General features: G+C 43.8%; 1 protein-coding gene across 1 annotated transcript in view; it reads left to right on the top strand.

Annotated features, from left to right (window-relative positions):
* Window positions 1-16,822, top strand: part of tmx3b (thioredoxin related transmembrane protein 3b) — a 37,968-nt gene extending 21,146 nt beyond the window's left edge. The window contains exons 13-16 of the mRNA XM_075452339.1: window positions 2,936-2,992; window positions 8,080-8,209; window positions 9,494-9,562; window positions 14,828-16,822. Coding sequence (XP_075308454.1) covers window positions 2,936-2,992; window positions 8,080-8,209; window positions 9,494-9,562; window positions 14,828-15,100 — 529 coding nt within the window. The 3' untranslated portion in view covers window positions 15,101-16,822. The remainder of the gene's footprint in view (window positions 1-2,935; window positions 2,993-8,079; window positions 8,210-9,493; window positions 9,563-14,827) is intronic.
* The last annotated feature ends 6,061 nt before the right edge of the window (window positions 16,823-22,883 follow it).

Below are 22,883 nucleotides of genomic sequence, written 5' to 3'. Positions count from 1 at the left end.
TTCTGGCATAAAATACGTTCATCTGCTCACCGATAACAGTTTGGTGAAAGTCGGCGTCCTTCGGAAGATATTTAGATCACTGGAGATCCGCGTATATCCACAAACTAGACACGGTGAAGCAGCTTTTAGCTGTTATGCTGCACACAACTGGAACAAACTACCAGCAGAACTGAAATCAGCCCCAACTGTAAGCACATTTAAATCCAGGTTAAAAACATTTCTCTTTCGGTGTGCTTATGGTTGAGTTTATATTTTTCCTATATTTTTCTTTTTCCCCTCTTCTTTGATTGCTTTTAACTGTGTTTTAATTTTTATTCTATTTTTTTTCTCTTTAAATTGCTTGTTTTTATACTGCCTTATGCTGTTCTTTTAAATGCCTTGTCTTTATGTAAAGCACATTGAGTTGCCTGTGGTATGAAATGCGCTATATAAATAAAGATGCCTTGCCATGCCTTGCCTATAACGGGAGAGAACAGGGCAGAGACAATACAGCCTCTAAATAAGGCATTATCTGTCTTTATTTCACCAATACTTTAAGACCAATGAATGAATGAACGCGTACTATTGCTCTGTTAGCTCAGAGCTGCCGTGTTGTTGTTATTGGGGGCTATCGGGGCCTTATAGGAAGCTTTCTACACATGCATCTTCTGGGATGACGTCATCGACGCGTGCCGCTGCAGCACAGCTCATTCACTCCGGTAAGGACGTCCATCGTACTCAAAATCGTCGTTCATGTCGTCAAAATCTGATAAATATCCTGCCATGTTGCACAAAACTAGCAGCAGCAAACTCCGTGTGAAGTTAGCCGACTGTCACAGAGCACGGAGTGAATGAGCTGTGCTGCAGCGCCGCGCGTTGATGTCATCCCAGTAGATGCATGTGTAGAAAGCATCCTATAAGCCCCCCGATAACAACAACACGGCATCTCCGATCTAACAGTGCAATAGGACGCCGACTTTCACCAAACTTTTATCGGTGAGAAACGTATTTTATGCCAGAAATAAGGTCCAAGTTTAAATAAAACAAACGTTCCCTTTAGCTCCATACACCCCAGCTCCATTATCCTGCTGTTGTTTTTTCCTGCTCACACTGTGTGAAACAGAAGCAGTGTGTCCTTTCAGACGGCAGAATCAGAGCCATGACATGCAACATGACAGCCTTTGGGTTTAGTATGGTTTGCTCCACTATGCCACCTGTCACAGATTTGTTGATTTTGGGTCTGTGACTGAAGTGGAGCAATAATATCCGAACACTTCAACAGTGTGGAAGAGGCTCAAGTTGAGCTTGATGATGCCTCACATGTTAAATACTGCTTATTAATTTAACACTGGATTTGGGAAATTGTGAGACAGTTTACCAAAAATCTTGTCGTACCAGTGCAAAATTATTGGTAGTATTTTTTTATTATTATGCTCTAGCCTCGTGCTACCTCTTATTTCCAGCAGTTTTTGTGGTTGATCCAATATATAATAACCGAGAGCCTGCAGGTGCCATAATTTGTCTAAGTTTATATTACTTTTCAGAATGATTTGTAGCTCATATGGTCAAAAGATGCTCATTTTCCTTGAGGTGTTAATTTAGTCCCACTTTGTCTTTAGAAAACATTTCTTCCCTGTTAGAAATACACAACTTCACAGATAAAACTAATAAAGTTTTCCACATAAAACCACAAATAGTTTTCCAGAGGGAGTGTTTAAATGGACCAAAACACTGGGCCTTTTAGTGCAACATTCAAAAGGACTTACAGGAACCATTAGTCGCATCCCTCCCTCCTCCTCCTCCTTCGAATACAGCCGAGTTTCTCACTAAGTTATCCTCCCTTCTTGGCCGGCCCGCTCGCTGGTCTTGCCAAGAAGTGTCGGAGTGAAGATGGACTCGCTGGATGAGCAGATCTGTAAATATTGAAGCAACTGAGCGGAAAAAGTGCAAATAACAAACTTAAAAATGGAATGCAGTTCAATTTAAACGTCACATTTTGGAGATAATTTCCCACTGCAATGCGTTGGTCTCAGTCTGGTTTACTATTCTTTCTTTTTATAAACATGTCATTCATAAAAGTACAGACGGTCTTTATCACCCGGGGGCACAAACGTCCTCGATGTTGTTATGATTTGATACGAGTACAACGTATATGCAGAGGCTCCTATCATCAGTCACGCAGTGGAAGTTACTCGCTTCCTGGACTTACCCACAATACACTCTGCTCAGACATAGTGCAGCGCATTGAGATACAAATTGAATTTTTCCTCCCACCTTATCGTTTAGATGAATCACTTTTCTGCGGCAGGAGGAACGGGAGACGGCACAGGACGGAGCTTTGGGGAATATTTTTTTACTAAAGCGATCTCCAGTTTTCAACAGCAACAACATTCGATTCCATTCATCCAAATTTCATGTCTGTGTTGCATTGTGCATCGAAGTCCCACTCTGTGCTAATGTTACACAGCCCACAGAGAGTCATCTTTTTTATTTGGTCGCACCGTTTGTCTTTAGAGAATAACCTAGCAGAGCTCTTAGATCCAAGGACTCAGGTCAGCTGGTCCAGTCCAGAGTCCAGACTAAACATGGAGAAGCAGCATTTAGCTGTTATGCTGCAAACAAGTGGAACAAACTGCCAGTGGAGATTAAACTTTCACCAAATGGAGACATTTTTAAATCCAGATTAAAAACATTTCTTTTATCATGAGTCTATGCATGAAATCTGCACCATATCTTTGAATTTATCTGGACTGTTGCTTGTTTTTAAATTCACTTAAATTATTTTATTTGTTTCTCTTTATATTCTTTTATGTATTTTTAATGCTTCTAACACTCCCTGCTGCAATGCGTTTATTTTATGTAAAGCACTTTGAATTGTTTTGTACATGAAATGTGCTATACAAATAAATTTGATTTGATTTGATTCTAATGCCTCTGATTTTTCTCGCCTCTCCAGAGACTTCCAGTTTGGCCACATGGACGGAAACGACTACATTAACAGCCTCATTATGGGGTGAGTATCTCACATCCAGCCTCTTCCTCTCCCTCTCCTCTCGAGTCTTTCTCCTCTTTCTCAGCCTCATGTTACCTTTCTGCCGGCCACTTATCCAGGTCTGCACCAGGTTGGAATGCCAGCCTTTGCCATTAAAGATGCTCCCTTGTGGAGAAGTCAATTACACAGACTGACTGTCATTTCTTTTTTCAGTGCTCTTGGCTACTTCAACCCTCAGAAATCAGACGAATCACACGAAAAAAAGCATAAAAGATGCTCACAGTCCTGCAAATCTGCATGTGAGGATAGAATATAAGAGGACATTTTTGATGAGGCTGTGTGTGGCAGCGCTAATGATGCACTTAGACCCTGCTGCAACAGCTCGGTGCCCGGTCTGAGGCCTACTGTTAGGGTGTCATGTTCAGAGAGACCCTCCAGCTGACACGCATGCTTTTAATTAGACGGAAGCCCACCAGTTTTACAGGCCAGCCGGGCTCCACCAGTTGGCCTGTCTGTTTTGTGTCTCATAACTTACAGGATCTCATTATGTGTGTCTGTGTAATTTGGTGTGAGAATCTGCAGGCATAATGGGTCCGCTGCTGGATTTTATTTTAATTTGAGCATGTTATTGTTTGCATGAGAGAGATTATAGCAGACATGGTCTCCTAAGTCCTGTGTAATTAAGTCGGCGAGTGTAGTAGATTTAAAATATGACTGCATTAAACCATCAGAAACCTGGTACACAGCTGACATTACACAGGCAGGGTGTATATTTAAAGATAAAAGAGATGATTAGCACTCCTCATTTTGTACGGGTTCATACAATATGCATTTCTCTGGGTTTTACTGGGCTGAATTTGGCTGCTGTAGTGCAGGATTAATTGCCCTCCTTTGAGGAATGAAATCCTGGCCTGTCAATGTCCACTAATCCTCTCCCATCGGAGGGCCATAGAAATAAATCTGATGGCTTTTTGTCTCCCTTTCTGTCGTCACCGCGATTACCGTTTTCTGCTTTCAGCGGGGCCACAAACACTCGCAGAGTGCGCCACTCCAAGTTGTGTTTGTCTTTGATCAAATGTGGAATTATTGCTAACCATTTGAATAAGCTGTGAAAAACCCAACATGAGGGCCGACTAATAACAAGAATAACTTTAATACAGTTGTTACAAAAATTAATCCATATTACATTGAATTTTATATTAAAGGGATAGTTCGCCTCTTTTGACATGAAGCTGTATGACATCCCATACTAGCAATATAATTTATGAACATTTTCTTACCCCCTGCTGCGTCCTGTGAGACGCTTTTTGGCGTTGATGAAAGTAGTCCGGTTAGTTGGCTGGGGTTTAAAAAATAAAGCGTTTTGCTTCTCAAAACAATATGCGTTCAAAAGGGTAATACATTTGCATCACAAAATCGTGCAGACTGAGCAGTCCCCTGCTTCCGAGCAGTAAACACTGTAACAGGCTGTCGGCAGGCGGCAGTACGCAGTGATACGAGGGGAGAGAAAATAGGGCCAAGCGATTGTGAGGTCTGACCTTTTCCTGGAGAACGATTTTGTGACGCAAATGTATTACTCTTTTGAACGCATATTGTTTTGAGAAGCAAAACGCTTTATTTTTGTGGACCCAGCCAACGAGCCGGACTACTTTCGTCAACTCCAAAACGAGGCTGGAACTCGGCTCACAGGACGCAGCAGGGGGTAAGAAAATGTTCATAAATAATATTGCTAGTATGGGATGTCATACAGCTTCATGTCAAAAGAGGCGAACTATCCCTTTAATACTGTTTTGATTCAGCTTGTGCTAACAGCTTCTTGGCTTTAGCTTTACTGAGCCATTCTTAGGGAAAGGAAACGGTATGCCAGTTATTCAGGAAGTGGACTGAAAATCAGTGGCAACAGGTCTGATGGAGGGATGAATCCTCCCCAGAGCCCGGACCTCAACATTACTGAAGCAGTGTGGGGTCATGTTGGCAGAGAACGGAACAAAAGGCAGCCGACATCCAAAGAAGAGCTTTGGGATGTCCTTCAAGAAGCCTGGAGAAGCCTCAGGCTGTGTTGGAGAATAAAGATGCTCATTGATATTGACTTTCAAGCGCATTAGAATTAGAAACTCTAAACTCCGTGGTGGCTACAGACTTTTGCATAGTACTGTACATGTAATTTGTATTTAAAAGACAGGAAATTACCCTTTATCTTGGCAGCAACCTCACTCCCGTGCATAAATGCTAATCCATATTTACTTTAAATGGGTGCCATCTGCTGGAGTAGGCTGGATGTTAAGCGAAAGTGTGCATTCATTATGTGTGTGTATTCATGTGATGGCAGATCTCAGCTGGACACGGCCGTGAGTCGCTGATGACTCCAACACACGGGCGTGTGTGTTTGCACTCCGGATCTCAGCTGGGTGGTGGGTTGGGACAGTGATGGATATATGTGCGAGTGTGTGCAATTTGTCGCCAGGCTTAGCAGCACCACGGGGATGTGAGGTGGCAGCACACTGATGGACTGTGTGTGTGCGCACATGCGTCCAGGATACCTTATCTAAGTCACACTTCGGTGTTGCACAAGACGTATGGAAGGGGGTTTGCTTGTTTTTACGACCGTATTCCTTATCTCTCTGAGGTTTATAAATCCTCGGCCCAATTGTTGAAATTATCAAGCTTAGGAGTTTACAGTGCGTTTACTGTACAGAGATGACTGGACCTCTTGGATTCCAGGTTTGTGCCTCAGGATAGGTGCAGTTTCTTTCCTCTGGACACTCGGAAGTTCACCTGCCAGCTATAGTCGTTTGTGAACTGTGAGTTTCAAATAAAAGGCAGGAGAAATGCCACTCTGAATGAAGTCGGGCTGCATTACTTAAGCTACGTTGACACTGCAGGGCTTAATGCTCAGTTCTGATTTTATGCTGTGATCCGATTTTTTTTATTTTTTTTATTTATGTGGCTGTTCACATTGGAATTTAATTTTTACCGTCATCAGACTCCAGTGTGAACGGTCTCAGCCATAAATATGGATAATGGAAGCTACGCATGTCAGCCTGTGTGGATCAGTTCTGGAGTTGTTGTGCAATCAGAGCCAACAAAATTATGGCCAAGTGATAAAGTCTGTCTCATTTTAATGGTGTGAAAGTTGGATGTAATGCTTTGAAAAACATCTGATATGGATCCGACTTTGGGCCACATATGAAAGTGGCCTGGATCTAATGAGAAAAAATCGGATTTGTGCCGTTCTGAAAAAATCAGATATGAGTCACAAATGGGCAAAAAAGTCGGATTTGAGGCACTTTAGCCTGCAGTGTGAACGTAGCCTTTGTATCGTTGGTGAAAAGTCATTCTTTTAAAGCCTCTTAATGCTCATTGGCGCCCCCTACAGTGGTGGGGTGTAATGCTATAAGAGCAGGTCTTTGCAACAAAGCAGAGAACATTTTGAAAGGCTGAAAACTTCCAAGATTTTGAAATATTTTTTAAAATAACTTATTTCCAGGTTAGTCTGAAAGGGAGCTGAGGTGTTAACTGGGGATTTATCTGCGCGGCAGAGACGGTAATGGCAAGGCTATAGCTTTCGTTTTGATGTCTGACGAATGATATGACGCAGATGAACACACTGCTGCTCTGATGTTGTGTTTCCCATTAGTCATGATCCAGAGCGCTAAAGTAAATGACTGGAGTAGATGAACATGTGTCATTATTTTTATAATAGGAGTCAACCACAGCCTCAATCTTCTCCGGTTAACAGCGTACACAGAACAGAGGGAGAAACGATCGTGATTGTGTTCTTTTCATGAATTTAAATCTGCACAACTTTACCGACAAAGCAAACAAGACGGAACAGGAGAGCTAATCATTATTACTTAGTGATAACAACAACAAAGCTAGGTCTGCAGCCATCAGTCGTCCTCTCTGAGCTCTCTCCAGCAGATAAATCCAGTCTTATGTTTATTATCGTCCCATTTCTTGCTTGTACACTTTCATCTCTTCTTCCTCACTTCCTCCCATAGAGTTATCTTCTTTGCCCTAAAACTTTAGCCTCCTTCACACATGACGTTGATGCTCTGCCAGCTTGACTTGTGTAAAGACTCGTTAATGTTCATCAGGAACAGCAGCGAGTTGAGCTTGACCCATGTGTGAAAGAAGCTATTATTTCTAATGGTGACAGTGTTTGTTTGTTTATTTTAAATGTATTTATTGTGGTGAAAGTGTGTCGTTGCCTGGTTATTGTTGTGGGATATGGTACCAAAAAGCAAAATGTCGTCACACTAGGCTTGTAACCAAAGTTCTGAGAAGGGCTGTAGCGATACACTAATCTCACGATACGATTCGATACACGATATTCAGCCAACGATTCGATACACGATATTCAACCAACGATTTGATACGATTCCATACACGATATACAGCCAACGATTCGATACACGATATTCAACCAACGATTTGATACGATTCCATACACGATATACAGCCTTCGATTCGATACGATTCGATACATGATATTCAGCCTACGATTCGATACACGATATTCAGCCAACGATTCGATACGATTCAATACACGATATTCAGCCAACGATTTGATACGATACACGATATTCGGCCAAAAATTCGATACGATTCGATACACGATATTCAGCCTGCGATTCGATACACGATATTCAACCTTCGATACGATTAGATAAAAGATATTCAGCCTCCGATTCGATACATGATATTCAGCCAATGATTTGATACGATTCGATACACGATATTCAGCCAACGATTCGATAGACGATATTCGGCCAACAATGTGATTTGATACGATTCGATACACGATATTCGGCTAGCGATACGATTCAATACACTTACATCATTACAAAAAAAAAGGGATGAAGTTATTTAACATGAATCGTCGCTGATTGGACTGGTGGTCCGTCCTTTGAACAGGAAGGACAACACCGCCGGACAAACCGGGCAGTTTCAGGCCTGGAAATGTTCATCACAAAGGTTGCTGTGCTTAAAAAGCAAAAAGTTTGAAGGTTTTATACTTCTCCAGTGATGCTTATGAGAATTTATGCTTATGATGTTGCATCTTTTTTTTAATAGTGTTAAAAGCTGTGTTTTCTGCTCTTCCTTAGTGAGGTGACAGTGCCGTCTGTTATCATCCTCAACACATCCAACGAGCAGTACTTCCTGCCCAGTGAGCCGATTGAGACCATGGAGCAGCTGGTCCAATTTATCAGCAGTGTTTTGAACGGTTCTGCACAGGTCAGAAATCCTCCACTCTTCCCTCCCTCCCCCGTCTCCCTTCTCTAGTCTGTTTATGCATTCAGCTCAGTGTAGCCCTTTCGCCCTCTTCCCCTTGTGTTGTACCACTGTAATCGCACCAGTAGTCTTCATTAATCAGGCACGCTGCATCGCACCAAAAGCGGTATTTAGGAAAGCGCCATTAGCATGTTTAAAATTTCTATTGCTGCCCTATTTTAAAAGCTTATCTGCAGGAAGTCCGTGTTTCCAGTCAAACACTGAGATTACCATGTGTGTTTTTTTTTTTTGTTTTTTTTTTACTGAAGTCCCCAGATGTATGAAACCATAAGTCAAACAGCCAGAGGTCCTGTCCTTTTTTTCCAAGAAATGTCTGGGCTATTTTTTGCTTGGTAAAACAAACCACCTCCCACGAAATAAGCAGCAGCAGAAACCTCCAGATTTTTGCTGTCCGTTTCCTGCCAAAGCCTGGACAGTTTCAGCCTTTTCACATCACGGTGGCAACGCCTGGTTTCTCAGGGCTGGCTGCAAAAATGGTAGCTATAGTTACTGTGGATTTAAAGGGTGTTGAATGTGAAGTACTTGCCCCCTAAGCAAGAATAAAATTGTGTTTTATTTATTTTTTTCCCCCCTTATTTATTCAATTTTTGTGCTTTTCAGAGGAAGCATGAAAGAGATGAACTCTAGAATAAAGATGGTGTGTTTTTGACTCATGCAAAGCATGAACCAGTCCTAAGAAGGCAGAGCAAGCAGCCTGTGGCATCTCTCAACCATTTTTTTTTTTTTTTTTTTTTTTTCCAGCTTCAGTTTTTGAAGCCCCCAATCTTTTCCTCCTTTCCACTGACGGGAAAAACAACAGCTCCAACAACATGCTATGACAATGGTTGTAAAAGCTTCTGATCCCACTCATGGAGCCCTCATGCAGTGTGTAACAGCTGCTTCCACAAAGTCCACTCATTCTTTCGTGCACACCGCCGAGCTCCCTTGCAGAAGTCCTGCTCAGGCGGCTCTTGCTAATTGGACATCCTGATGAATTAGCCTCAGGACTGATCACTCTTAGGCTGCCCAGGTGCTTTTGCCAACAAATGAGCTCAGATGGAGCAGAGCTGCTGGGCAGTAAACAAACTTAGAGTCGGGGAGCAGTAAATTCAAACAATCCCAGTTCCAAAAAAGTACGCGATGATTTCTAATTGACGTAAACCAATATATTTTCTTAGTAACTCTACAAATTGCAGATGCTTATTGTGGTGGATATAATATTGGGATTTATCTCCTCGTACACTGCAGGCATATGGAGGCGATGGCATCGTTCAGAGGATCAAACGTGTGGCCTTTGATGCCAGGTCCACCGTTATGGTAAGTCGTTGGAGTTCAGTCCCGCCTGCGACACGTTCACATGACCTTTTAAGTGCTTTTACTGGGTTTGATTTAAACCTTTTGACAACTAAGAACTAGAATATGGTTAAAAAATGAGGCAGGTTACAGATTATTGGGACGAAGAACCAGCTTTATCATGTATCTTTGGTTTTATGAACCTGTTGGGGCTCTTATACACCAAACCAAAGGGAAAAACCACTCAGTGGGGTTACATGGCACTGGAAGGATCGCATTAAGGGCTAAATTACAATAAGACAGTTATTAAGTTCATGTAAAACAGTCAGTGGGGTTACATGGCACTGAGAGGATCGGAATATTGGCTAAATTACAATAAAACTGAGTTATTAAGTTCATGTAGACAACTTAATCTGACAAGAAATTGGATCGGATTAAGACCCCGGGATAACTCGGTTGAAAGTAAAAGTAAACCTGCTTGTAGACGGTGAAATAGACTTTGCGTTCTGCGCATGCTCGAGATTTTTTTCCCGGGGTCGTGAACCGGAAGTCAAAGGAGACGATATTACTGTTGTTGTCGCCGTCAGAAAGAAACAAACAACGTGATGGAGAATGCTCCGTTGTGCATCGCGTTTGTGCAACAAGCAGCTCATCACAGACCAAATGTAGAGGGACGTAGCTTCATCTTGCTCTGCGTTCTCCATCTTTCTCCAATGCCTGAGTTTGTTGTTGTTGTTGTTGGTAAAGAGGTCAACAGGAAGTGGCTCTATTAGCAATAGCTAAAATGGGTACAGCGCCACCTATCATACCGGGGTATGACATGCTTTGTGCCTCTGATCCGATTCATTCACCGCCATATATCCAGGGAGAATTACCCTTGCTCAAATTAGGAGCATAACCCAACTATAGCTATAATTGAGTTAATCTCTTCATGTAGACCCACTGAGTGTTGACCAGAGACCCCCTGCTGTATCGCTTCATGTCGGCAGCATCTCGGCAAACAAAAATAGGACTTGAAAGCACCGCAGAGACGACATCCAGCGAATGAACAGGACCTACAATATAGGAAATATAGAAGCCATCAGAGTCTGACGGTGCTGATGCTGCATTAAACACGAAAAAAACATAAATGACAGATGTTCAGCGGGTTGGTGCAGACTTGGACCACCTTTAAATGAACTTTCCTCACGGTTTCATTCAGAAACGGTCTGTTTTTAATGTAGAAATGCAGCTTTTATTTTTATTTAAGGTGGTAAGCTAATAATATCTTGTGCTGATAAATGCGATTACTTCTGTTTATGCCCATTTTAACAGGATGTCTCTCTTGACCTCTGCAATTAGCACATGATTATGCTCCCCCCGGACGCCTAATGGCCAACCTTACAGAATAATGCCTCTGCAGATATTCTCTGTGTTTGTGTAAGCAGGGTTGATATTGGGCGCGTAGTTCTGTAGCAAAGGCAAGAAATGCCCATGTGCCCTGCACTTTCCCTCTCTGAGAAGAACAGCATTTAGAGGAGAAGATTGGGCCCACAGCTGAGAATATGCAATGAAGGCAGTAAACGTAGCGTGGGGAAAAGGAAACAAGCAGCAGAGCAGCAGCAGCAGGAGGAGGAGGAGGAGGCGAGAAGAGAAGAGGGTCAGGCCTCTGAACTTGCTTCTCCTCCCACTTTTTTCTCTTAAGTAGCTGCTTCTTTTGGGAGAACTAGTGTTTATTTTGCCGAGGGTGTGATAAGAATGTAAATACAGCTGTTGTAACCCTCGTTAAAATTTGGTTCTACCCGTAGTGGCGTCCTTAAAATGGAAAATGATAGATTTTAAATGCAGAAACTGTTGATATAGACGTTATAGTGACTTCTGACGTCTGATGCCAAAGTACAAAGAAGCATGTGTGGAAACGTTTATTCAAGATTGAATTCTTAACATGTCTAAACTTTTAGAAGGAGAGCCAAAAACAATATTACATTTCCCGGAGCTGTGCAGGAGTTTTCCCTCACTCTTTATTCGCTGCTGCACAAATGTAAAAATCCATGTGTGAAGGATTGAGTTACACACACGTGAAAGAACTGAAACTCGGCTCACTAATGCTCCCCCGAATTAGCAAGCTACAAGCATCACATTGACTGGTGCAGCTCGCAGTGATATGATATCACAGAGAGGAAACGAGCAACAACCATAACCATGCTCCCGAAGAGCTCAGATCTAAATGCATGTCTGATAGGAGCATTAGGAAGCAACAGCATTAGGCCTATGGACTCACACTAGCATAGCATACCCATCCTTACCTCATCGGGCATCGCAGCTGCAGTAATTACCATCCCTCTTCTACCGACAATGACTTGAGGGAACCTGAGTATTTCTCTTCCTCTGATACAAGATGTGACCAAATGCTCCCCCTCAGGTACTCTTCCTCTGATGCATCTTGCTACATTAAAGCCAAATGGGACATTTGTCACCCAGACCATTTTTAAAGGGACCTGCAAAGCTGTCCTTCAGTTGATCAGTGCATTGTTGTTCCCATAGGAGATGAAGGATTGTGCATTTCACAGGAGTGGTTGTGGAAAATCTTAAATAAATGTGTAAAAGTGAAGAATATGAATGTAAAATGAAGAGCGCCTTAATTGTGGACATGGAGAGGATCTCCAGAGCAACTAGATGGCTTTGTGCATTTACGGTACCTTTGTGCAGGTTCTGATGGGGTTCACACTGAAAGATGTTAAGTTGTTATGCATCTATAATTTGCAGGCTGTTGAAAAATGAAGACAAATTTAACTTGATAAAACAAATGTGCAAATTCAGTCTCAGAAAGTAGAAAGTGCGCTCACACACAGCAGGCGGGATGCATGTACATGTTTGCCATGTTCAGCAGCTCGTTCTTTTCGCAGCTCCTTTGTTTTGTGTCTTCTGCCTCCACGGCAAGTTGGATCAATCAGTCAGCTGGCAACCTTTAAAACTAGATCACCTCTCTGTGCGTAGGTCTGAAGAGAGGTTCTCGTTCATCTGAGCCGCATGCGAGCATGTCATGCTGGATGGTTAGGCTGTATGTGAGTGTGCAGACCGACGAGCATACAGAGGTGGATTTATTTATTGATCCCAGTTCAAACTGTACAGTAGAAAACCACAGAGTAAAACTCTGTTGTGGTCGTCACTGTAAAACCAAACAAACGGTGCAACGTACTACAAACATCCTGAAAAATGACCCGACAGAAGTTCAATTAATACAAAAACATTAAAGCCTGCGTGAGTTTGTGCAAATGAGTTGTGACTCGGCTTCTAAACGCGCTCACAAGGCTTAATGGTGCAATGCAGATGAATGAATAAATGAATAAATAACATCTGGAAACACGAAAGCCTTCCGATGAAGTATCAACAAGAACTTTCTGATCTACAAACACAGTTGTTTTGAATTTAAAAACGGTGACTTACTCCAGAGCAGCTCGGTTATAAGTGTTTTTGTTTGTATTTTTTTAAATGTGTGTGAGGTTGAGTAATGAGGGCAGGGCTGCGTTGGCCCATCAGCAGACAGAACCGAGCTGTGGGGCCCCATTGACCCCTATTTCTTCTCAGTGTCTAATGATGTGTGCATGCATCCCGTTTCCTCTTAAGTACCCATAATGGACAGAACACATGTCAGACTGTGCACGGCAGCTACATTATATTTCACCCAGAGGTCCACGCACAGACCAGTTAGAGGCTGGTTGTAGTCGACAGATAATCAGACGAAGCTGACGTTTTGTTTTCCCGGTATTGATTCAGCCTGACATTGTTTTCATGTCGGCTGATTGTTTTGTCCTCTGCAGTCTCCAGAGAGTAACCATAGATTGGAAGAAAAAAAAAAAAAAAACAGGCCATGGCCACCGTAATATTGCTCATTCATTCGTGGACTAACTTTATGAAGCTTCAGGTTTGTTGTTTGGCTTCTCTGATGGAAAAAGTGTAGAAAAGGACTGGAATTCTTTTCTAGCTCGTTCATGTGTGGTGGCCCTCACCTGCAACTCAACTGGTATTCCTAAATTTACAGAACTTTTAATAATAATTGGGATTTATTTCTTCCAGGAGGAAGGTGGTAACTATGCAACTATGATGTTAATTATGGGCTGAGCTGTCCACAGAATTGAACAAAATTGAACATTCATTAGAGATTTTGCACCACCACCATCACTGAAACACCAAATTAGGACAAAAGTATCCTCGGTATATGTCTCATATGTGGTTCATGATAGGCGTGGCCCACTGTTTAAAGTTATTCGGGTATAAATATTGGATTATAACAAAAAGAGCAGCTGTGAGAAGGGAGCTTTAACAAGCAAATGCACCTCCTGCCCACTGCAGCCTGATGTGAAGATAGTCTGCGAGTAGAAGTTCACATCTGTGGGTCCTATTAAAAAAGCAAATTTGCCCTAAACTTAATCCACTCTGAGATTTGGGCCCCATTAGGACCGTGTCCTGCTTTTTTCTGTACAACCCAGACTTAATTAGGAAAAGGGAAGAACAAGGTTTAGGCAAGAGATGTTGAGTGAATGTTGATGTATGCAGAGGATTAATGTTATTACCTCTGTGTGCATGGACACATTTCCCTTTACGATAGTACAGTGCAAAGTTGTGGAGTTAAAGGGATAGTTCGCCTCTTTTGACATGAAGCTGTATGACATCCCATATTAGCAATATTATCTATGAACATTTTCTTACCCCCTGCTGCGTCCTGTGAGCCGAGTTCCAGCCTCGTTTTGGTGCTGACGAAGGTAGTCCGGCTGGTTGGCTGGGGTTTAAAAAATAAAGCGTCTTGCTTCTCAAAACAATATGCGTTCAAAAGAGTAATACATTTGCATCACAAAATCGTTCTCCAGGAAAAGGTCAGGCCTCACAATTGCTTGGCACTATTTTCTCTCCCTTCGTATAACTGCGTGCTGTGTAGACCGTGCAGACCGAGCAGCAAACACTGTAACAGGCGCGGCTGTCTTGAGAAGCAAAACGCTTTACTTTTAAACCCCAGCCAACTAGCCGGGCTACTTTCATCAACACCAAAGCGAGGCCGGAACTCGGCTCACAGGACGCAGCGGGGGGTAAGAAAATGTTCATGAATGATATTGCTAATATGGGATGTCATACAGCTTGATGTCAAAAGAGGCGAACTGTCCCTTTAAGTTAATGCATTGTTCTCTCTTTTGTCCCTCTTTGTTCCATCATTTCTGGTTGCCCTCACCCATTTGTCAAACCTTCACCCGCTCTTCCTCCTTTTACTTTTATTGGTTTGCCGCTCATCTTTTGTTGTCTCCTTTCCTGCATCAGTCGGTGTTTCGCAGCTCTCCGTTGTTGGGCTGCTTCCTGTTCGGCCTACCGCTGGGCGTAATTAGCCTGATGTGCTACGGCATCTGCACAGCCGAGTCGGATGACAGCTTAGATGACATGGATGCGCTCAAGAGGGAGGGCCTCACTGATGAGGAGGAGGAGGAAGAAGAAGAGGAGGAGGAGCACTCTGCTGAGCTGGAGGGCCCTGACGAAGGAGAGGGCGAGGCGGAGGATGTCGGGGAGAAAGATCCCGAAGAGAAGAAAACCGATTAACACAGGGGCACCTGCTGGATAGAGGATGATGGGCCTAGTCAAATGCAGTGACATGAAACGCAAAGACATATCTGTGTAATAATATTCTGCTTCTTTGTTTTTCATCTCACTTCCCTTCAAAGCCCCTCGAGCGCACACTCTTCTCCCATCTTTGAGTTCAGCGTCTCGGTGTGCACGGTGGGCTGCTGCGTGAGGCCTCTGAATTCAGATTAACAGCCTTTTCAATAAAGGAGTACAAACAATATTCAGAAAAAGAAGGGATGGCTGTGACCCAAACGTACCACCTTATTTATTCTGATTCTGAAATGTGATGTTACACCGACCTTTGTGAAACCACTTAGAGGTAAAAAAGCCCTTTTTGCATCTCTCCTTGTCGTGTCTTTTCATTCTAATTTCCAGCAGTAGAAACAGATCAATTCTGCCTTTCCAGCTCGATTGAAGCTGACTACGCTGAGATATATTTAGTTTACCGCCTCTTGAACCAAACTGTGTGCGTTGTTACAGATGTGTGTGTGTGTGAAAAGTGCCCAGGATGGGAGGTCTGCCATAAAGGAAACCTGCTTTTTCTAATGTATGTTATTACCTTCCTTCTTTCTGTTCTTCAAGGGGTGCAAAGCGCAGTCGTACGTTTCAGCTCGTGTTTCTGTCAGCCACCTGCTCATTTTGGGTTGAAAGATGAAGAAAAGAGCGTCATTTGTATCATTCCCCGTGACGCCGAAAATATGTCGGATGGATTTTCTTTTTCCCACCAATTATGACCATCCTGCTATAAATGTCTTGTATAGACGGGTTCTGCCTGTCAAGCAAAAGCCATAACATGCATCAATGGCTCCTGTGGCTCTTAACAACTCATATTCCTCAGATAGACGGGATTTGTCTGTTTCCGTATTTCCTTCTGTCCTCCATCACTGGTTTTTATATTGAATTTACTCAGCTGGCAGGTTCAAGTGTGCATCCCACTGCAGTGTGATGTACAGTGAACATAAAGGATATCAGTACTTTTTTTTTTTTGTTACAGCCCACTCTTGTCACTTGGTCTTAAGGCTTAGAATCCAAATAAAAAAATGTATATCCTAGTTTCCTTTCCTTGTGACTGAAGTATATGTAACAGCTGAAACCCTTCAGGGGTTAAGGCTCCTTCTTTAATCCACTATACCAGTTAATTTCAATTTTTTTGTTTTTTTTATATAAAAAAAATGCACATTATTAAATTTGGAGTCTAGTGAGACAACTTTAAGGTCATGAAAACGTGTGTAACTGCTAAATAAATGCTAGAAATGACCCTTTTCCTGGACAGATTTTTTTTATTGGGGAATATCTAGGAAAACTGACACCACTCGCATGTCTTTAAGACCAATTTGAGTGGATGGTTGGCTTCGCTTAAAGCCCGGAGATGGGGGAAACTGCTCCTGTGGCTCGGTCAGAGGGTGATAAAGTCTGCCCAGTAGCAGATCATTAACTGGCAGAAACCACATGAATTTCATCTAGCTGTTTTTGCCCCAAAAACTTGATCAACTTAGGCGCCTGAACATAAGCACACCCACTGTTTTCAACAGATCGAGGTTATCTGTAATTAGTACTGTGAAGCTGCACTGCCCTCGCCTTGCCTTCTGCTCTTCGTAGTTGCCTGCCTCTCTGCCAAACTTCCTCTTTTGATTTGAACTGAGAATCTGAAATGTCACACAGGTTACTGAAATAAAGATTGTCCTCTTTTTTTTCTTGTGGCCTGGTGTTTTATTTCCTCCTCTTACATTTACAGCTCCAGTTTTTACATACTAATATAGTGTGTTTACATGTACAAAAGTGTCCTGTCTCAGCCAGGATTTAGGTATCACTTCTTTATTAATGGGACATAGTACAGCTGAATCTAATTTCTCACCTTCCCAGCCACAATATTACTCTGTAATATGTTGAGAAATCTGGATTTATATGCATTTTTATGAGCCAAAATATTTGAATTTCTCAAAACCAGGATGTTTTCATATGCAACACATTGGTCATGGTGAGCGTGAATGTTGGCAACACTGGGCTTCCAGGGATGTCTTTGAAATGTTATTTTTCTGGGGCAGAATTGTTGTACAGCATCCATCATTAATAGTGAGGAGAAAAAAAACAAGATTTGGTGCATAAGTTTGAATTTATTTAGGTTTCCTTACATCAAAGGAGGGTCACAAATATTCATACAGCCTCATAGATTATTGATTCTGCGGTGCTAGGAAAATTACAGAATGTTCTCAAAGTTTTCAAGGCTCTTAACTTCCTGTTGGGGACTTTTATTGACTGCAGCTGGTAGCTTCTGTTTAACAACTTACAACAATTCTGTTTAACAGCACTCGTGCTGACTTTGACAAGAGAGTCTGGCTGCAGACCTGCACTGTCAGGACCCTGTTGCAGACCGTCACCTGCACTGTGAGAACCGGAAGTTGATTCGAAGCCTTTCAAAATAAAAGCGTGTGTATCGGAATCACGTATTTTTAAACGTTTTTAAACGCAATATTTTTCAAGAGGTCCTGGCTGCAGACCTCCACTGTCAGGTCCCCATCTCCACTGTCAGGCCCGGAAATGCAAAGCGTACATTTCAGAATAAAATCGCAAATGAACTTCCGGTTTAATCGTTTTCCTCACAAATGAATTAATTAGTTAGCAGTACGACATAAAATCTATCAATTCCCGGTCTATTGTATATTATTTTTATTTGTATTGTAAACTTTTGTTTGGTCAGTGCACACATTTTCTCTTAGGCTCATATTCATAAGCCAACATCTCACAAGATGCCATGGGCCTATACTATACATTTTATTGTGTACTATAGAGTAAGTCACTGCTATTTCATTATCATTTCATTTTGACTTTATCGCACTGCTCTTTATATATATATATATATATGTATATATTTGTTTAAATTAGTTTTTCTGTTGTATTATTCTGTATTTTTATCCTTAACCACCATAAATTTCATGTTTGATTCTATGTCTATGCCAATTATGTTCTTGTGCTGCTGGAACACCTTAGTACCACTGAATAGTACCCTAACTCTTGATATCTACACTATAATCTTAGTCAAATTATTAAGGGATCAATGAGAAAACATAAAAAACACACCAAGTCACAACATGATCAAATGTTCTGTAGTGTTTATTCAGTCAAACATTCACAATATGACAAAAAATCTTTGTTTTTGTCGACTACCTGTTCACAAAATATCAACATGTTGTTAATATTGTGAAATATCATTTTGAAAGGCTGCAGGATCGCTTCTCTTTCATCCTCGTCCAGTTCTTCGTTCCACAACCTCCCATATTGTAGAGCAGCCTCTGCCTGTTATTGAAATATGCATCTGTAAGAGACAAATAATGTCGTAATAAGTAAAACAAAATTATATATATATAAATGGCGCATTTAAGTGAGCACTATCGATACGATAACAACGCTAAAGACTAGCCAAAAGTAAAAAAAACCTGATTCTTTAAAATTAATATAACTCTAGAGTATATAGTGTGCAACGTAACGTTCCAGTGAATAAAGACTGTTTCTGTTTCTTCGTATGAAAGAAAGTTGTTTTCACTCGACTTTTACTCACCTCCTCGTCTCCACAGTTCAAATGGGGAACGAAAAATACGTGCTCCTCGCTTGTCGCTTCCGGTCCTCACAGTGCAGGTGACGTCACAGTGCATGTCTGCAACGAAGGGTCCTGACAGTGCAGGTCTGCAGCCAGACGCCTCTCGACTTTGAGCTCAGAGCAAATCTGAAGATAAAATCAGATTGACACATGTAAAGAATGCCTTTTGGAGACTATATTTAGTTTTATTTATATAGTGCCAAATACAACAAATGTCATCTCAAGGCACTTAAATAGTATAGTCCAATTCAAGCCAATTGGAATTCAATTCATTGTAATCATAATTCATTTCAAAATAATCCAATTCATTCATATAGAGCCAATTCAAAAACTATTTCCTAGTGTTAAAATTGGCTTTGTTCTTAGACATTATGAATGAAATAAGTCTCAGTACTTTTCCATTATGACCTAAAGTGATCCAGGAGTAGAAAGACAAAACAATTAGGAAAGCCTGGGAAAGCAAGGGCAGATTCACACACACACATTATTTGGGTTATTTGGGTATGCATATCCAATCACATTTGATCAACAAGGGATCCACCGTGGGAAACTATGAGACATATATACGAATTGTAACCGGAAATCAGGGCCAGTCTGACAGACTTCCTGCGGGAGCTCTGTTCCACTGAGCCCAGCGCTGATATGCTTTGATGTGTGACTACCAATAAACACTTCATTTTCACTTGAATTACTGCGGTCCGTTCTTAAGCCTCCTACTAAAAGAACCGAATCTAACACTAGCTAAGGAAACCAACAGATTGCCCCAAAACTTGTCTTCAGTCCAATCTCCTTTCCTGAGCTGGAGATCCACTGCATGGTTTCAAACTCGACCATCTGGGAAGTTTTCCATAGAAACATGTGGTCAAAGGTTTGGCAGTTTCAAAGAATATTTAGCAGGTGATTGGTTGGAGCAACTGTCTATCACTGTTTAACCAATCAGATCAATGGTGCTAATTGGTGGATAGACTGTCCTCCCACCCAAGAGCTGCTTGTAGTTGCTGATACAGGATCTAGATTGGATCAAACTTTCCTGTTCGGGCCACAAACTGATAGCTTGGATCTTGGATCAAATTGAGACAGAGAATCTTGCTGGAATCCAGCTGCCCTTTCTTTGCACTCGCTCAAACGCTTCCCAGAGATCTAAATGTGACATTTGGTCAAAATACCACAGAGAAACAGCAGAACTCTTCCTTTTAAAACCTTGATTTAGTGTCTACTGGGATGACGTCATCGCTGCGCGCCGCTGCAGCACAGCTCATTTACTCCGTGCTCTGTGACAGTCGGCTAACTTCACACGGAGTTTGCTGCTGCTAGTTCTGTGCAACATGGCAGCATATTTATCAGAATGATATTGACGACGTGGACGACGACTTTGAGTACGATGGACGTCCTTACCGGAGTGAAGGAGCTGTGCTGCAGCAGGGTGCGGCGATGATGCCATCCCATAGCCGATAGCCCCGGATAACAACAACACGGCAGCTCTGAGCTAACAGTGCAATAGTACGCGTTCATTCATTCATTGGTCTTAAAGTATTGGTGAAATAAAGACAGATAATGCCTTATTTAGAGGCTGTATTGTCTCTGCCCTGTTCTCTCCCGTTATATGGATATACACAGATCTTCCGAAGGACGTCGACTTTCACCAAACTGTTATCGGTGAGTAGATGAATGTATTTTATGCCAGAAATAAGGTCCAGGTTTAAAAGAAACGAAACTTCTCCTTTAATGTGAAATCAAAATTTAGCAAAAAATGGTCAGATAAGACGGGGTTATGTACTTTATGATGATAAAGAAAATTGGACACTGTGTTCCCTCGCCCGGACGCAGGTCACCGGGGCCTCCCCCTGGAGCCAGGCCCAGGCGTGGGGCCCGCCGGCGAGCGCCTGGTGGCCGGGTCTGTGCCCGTGGGGCTCGGTCGGGCACAGCCTGAAGAAACGACACGGGTCCCCCTTCCGACAGGCTCACCACCCGTGGGAGGTGCTATGGGGGTTGGGTGCAGTGTGAGCTGGGCGGCAGCCGAAGGCAGGGACCTTGGCGGTCTGATCCTCGGCTACTGAAGCTGGCTCTTGGGACGTGGAACGTCACCTCTCTGCTGGGGAAGGAGCCTGAGCTGGTGCGCGAGGCTGAGCGGTTCCGGCTAGATATAGTCGGATTCACCTCAACGCATGGCTTGGGCTCCGGAACCAGCCCCCTCGAGAGGGGTTGGACTCTCTTCCACTCTGGAGTTGCCCGCGGTGAGAGGCGTAGAGCAGGTGTGGGCATACTTATTGCCCCCCGGCTGTGCGCCTGTACATTGGGGTTCACCCCGGTAGACGAGAGGGTAGCCTCCCTCCGCCTTAGGGTGGGGGGACGGGTCCTGACTGTTGTTTGTGCTTATGCACCGAACGGCAGTTCAGTGTACCCACCCTTTTTGGAGTCCCTGGAGGAGGCACTAGAGAGTGCTCCTCCGGGAGACTCCCTCGTCCTGCTGGGGGACTTCAATGCTCACGTGGGCAATGACAGTGAGACCTGGAGGGGCGTGATTGGAGGAACGGCCCCCCCGATCTGAATCAGAGTGGTGTTTTGTTGTTGGACTTCTGTGCTCGTCATGGACTGTCCATAACGAACACCATGTTCAGGCATAAGGGTGTCCATATGTGCACTTGGCACCAGGACACCCTAGGCCGCAGCTCGATGATCGACTTTGTAGTCGTATCGTCGGACTTGCGGCCGTATGTCCTGGACACTCGGGTGAAGAGAGGGGCGGAGCTGTCAACTGATCACCACCTGGTGGTGAGTTGGCTCCGCTGGTGTGGGAAGAAGCCGGTCAGACCTGGCAGGCCCAAACGTATTGTGAGGGTCTGCTGGGAACGGCTGGCGGAATCCCCTGTAAGGAGGAGTTTCAACTCCCACCTCCGGCAGAGCTTCAACCATGTCCCGGGGGAGGTGGGGGACATTGAGCCCGAATGGGCCATGTTCCGTGCCTCCATTGTTGAGGTGGCCAACCGGAGCTGTGGCCGTAAGGTGGTCGGTGCCTGTCGTGGCGGCAATCCCCGAACCCGCTGGTGGACCCCAGTGGTGAGGGAGGCCGTCCTATCGGGCCTTTTTGGCCAGTGGGACTCTGGAAGCAGCTGATGGGTAGGCTACCGACAGGCCAAGCGGAACGCAGCCTCGGCGGTTGCTGAGGCTGGGGTGGATGAGGTCCGTCCGGAGTTCCTCAAGGCTCTGGATGTTGTGGGGCTGTCTTGGTTGATCCGCCTGGCAGATCGGGGTGGTGGTCCCCCTCTTTAAAAAGGGGGACCGGAGGGTGTGTTCCAACTATAGGGGGATCACACTCCTCAGCCTCCCTGGTAAGGTCTTTTTGGGGGTTCTGGAGAGGAGGATCCGCCGGATAGTCAAATCTCGGATTCAGGAGGTGCAGTGTGGTTTTCGTCCTGGCCGTGGAACAGTGAACCAGCTCTATACCCTCCGCAGGATCCTGGAGGGAGCATGGGAGTTCGCCCAACCGGTCTACATGTGTTTTGTGGACTTGGAGAAGGCATTCGACCGTGTCCCTCGGGGACTCTTGTGGGGGGTGCTCCGGGAGTATAGAGTGCCGGACTCCTTGATATGGGCTGTTCGGTCTCTGTATGACCGGTGTCAGAGTTTGTTCCGCATTGCCGGCAGTAAGTCGGACATGTTTCCTGTGAGGGTTGGACTCTGTCAGGGCTGCCCTTTGTCACCGATTCTGTTCATAATTTTTATGAGCAGAATTTCTAGGCGCAGCCAGGGCCTTGAGGGGGTCCGGTTTGGCGACCTCAGAATCGGGTCTCTGCTTTTTGCGGACGATGTGGTTCTGTTGGCGTTGTCGGGCCATGACCTTCAGCTCTCACTGGAGTGGTTCGCAGCCGAGTGTGAAGCGGCTGGGATGACCATCAGCACCTCCAAATCCAAGACCATGGTCTTCGGCCGGAAAAGGGTGGAATGCTCTCTCCTTCCCCAAGTGGAGATCCTTCCCCAAGTGGAGGAGTTCAAGTATCTCGGGGTCTTGTTCACGAGTTAGGGACGAATGGAGCAGGAGATTGACAGGCGGATCGGTGCGGTGTCTGCAGTGATGCGGGCTCTGCACCGGCCCGTCGTAGTGAAGAAGGAGCTGAGCCAGAAGGCGAAGCTCTCGATTTACTGGTCAATCTATGTTCCTACCCT

Source organism: Odontesthes bonariensis, chromosome 20, assembly GCF_027942865.1.
Source record: "Odontesthes bonariensis isolate fOdoBon6 chromosome 20, fOdoBon6.hap1, whole genome shotgun sequence".
Classification (NCBI taxonomy): domain Eukaryota; kingdom Metazoa; phylum Chordata; class Actinopteri; order Atheriniformes; family Atherinopsidae; genus Odontesthes; species Odontesthes bonariensis.
The sequence above is the reverse complement of the archived record's forward strand: the minus strand, read 5'-3'. Positions and strand labels throughout refer to the sequence as shown.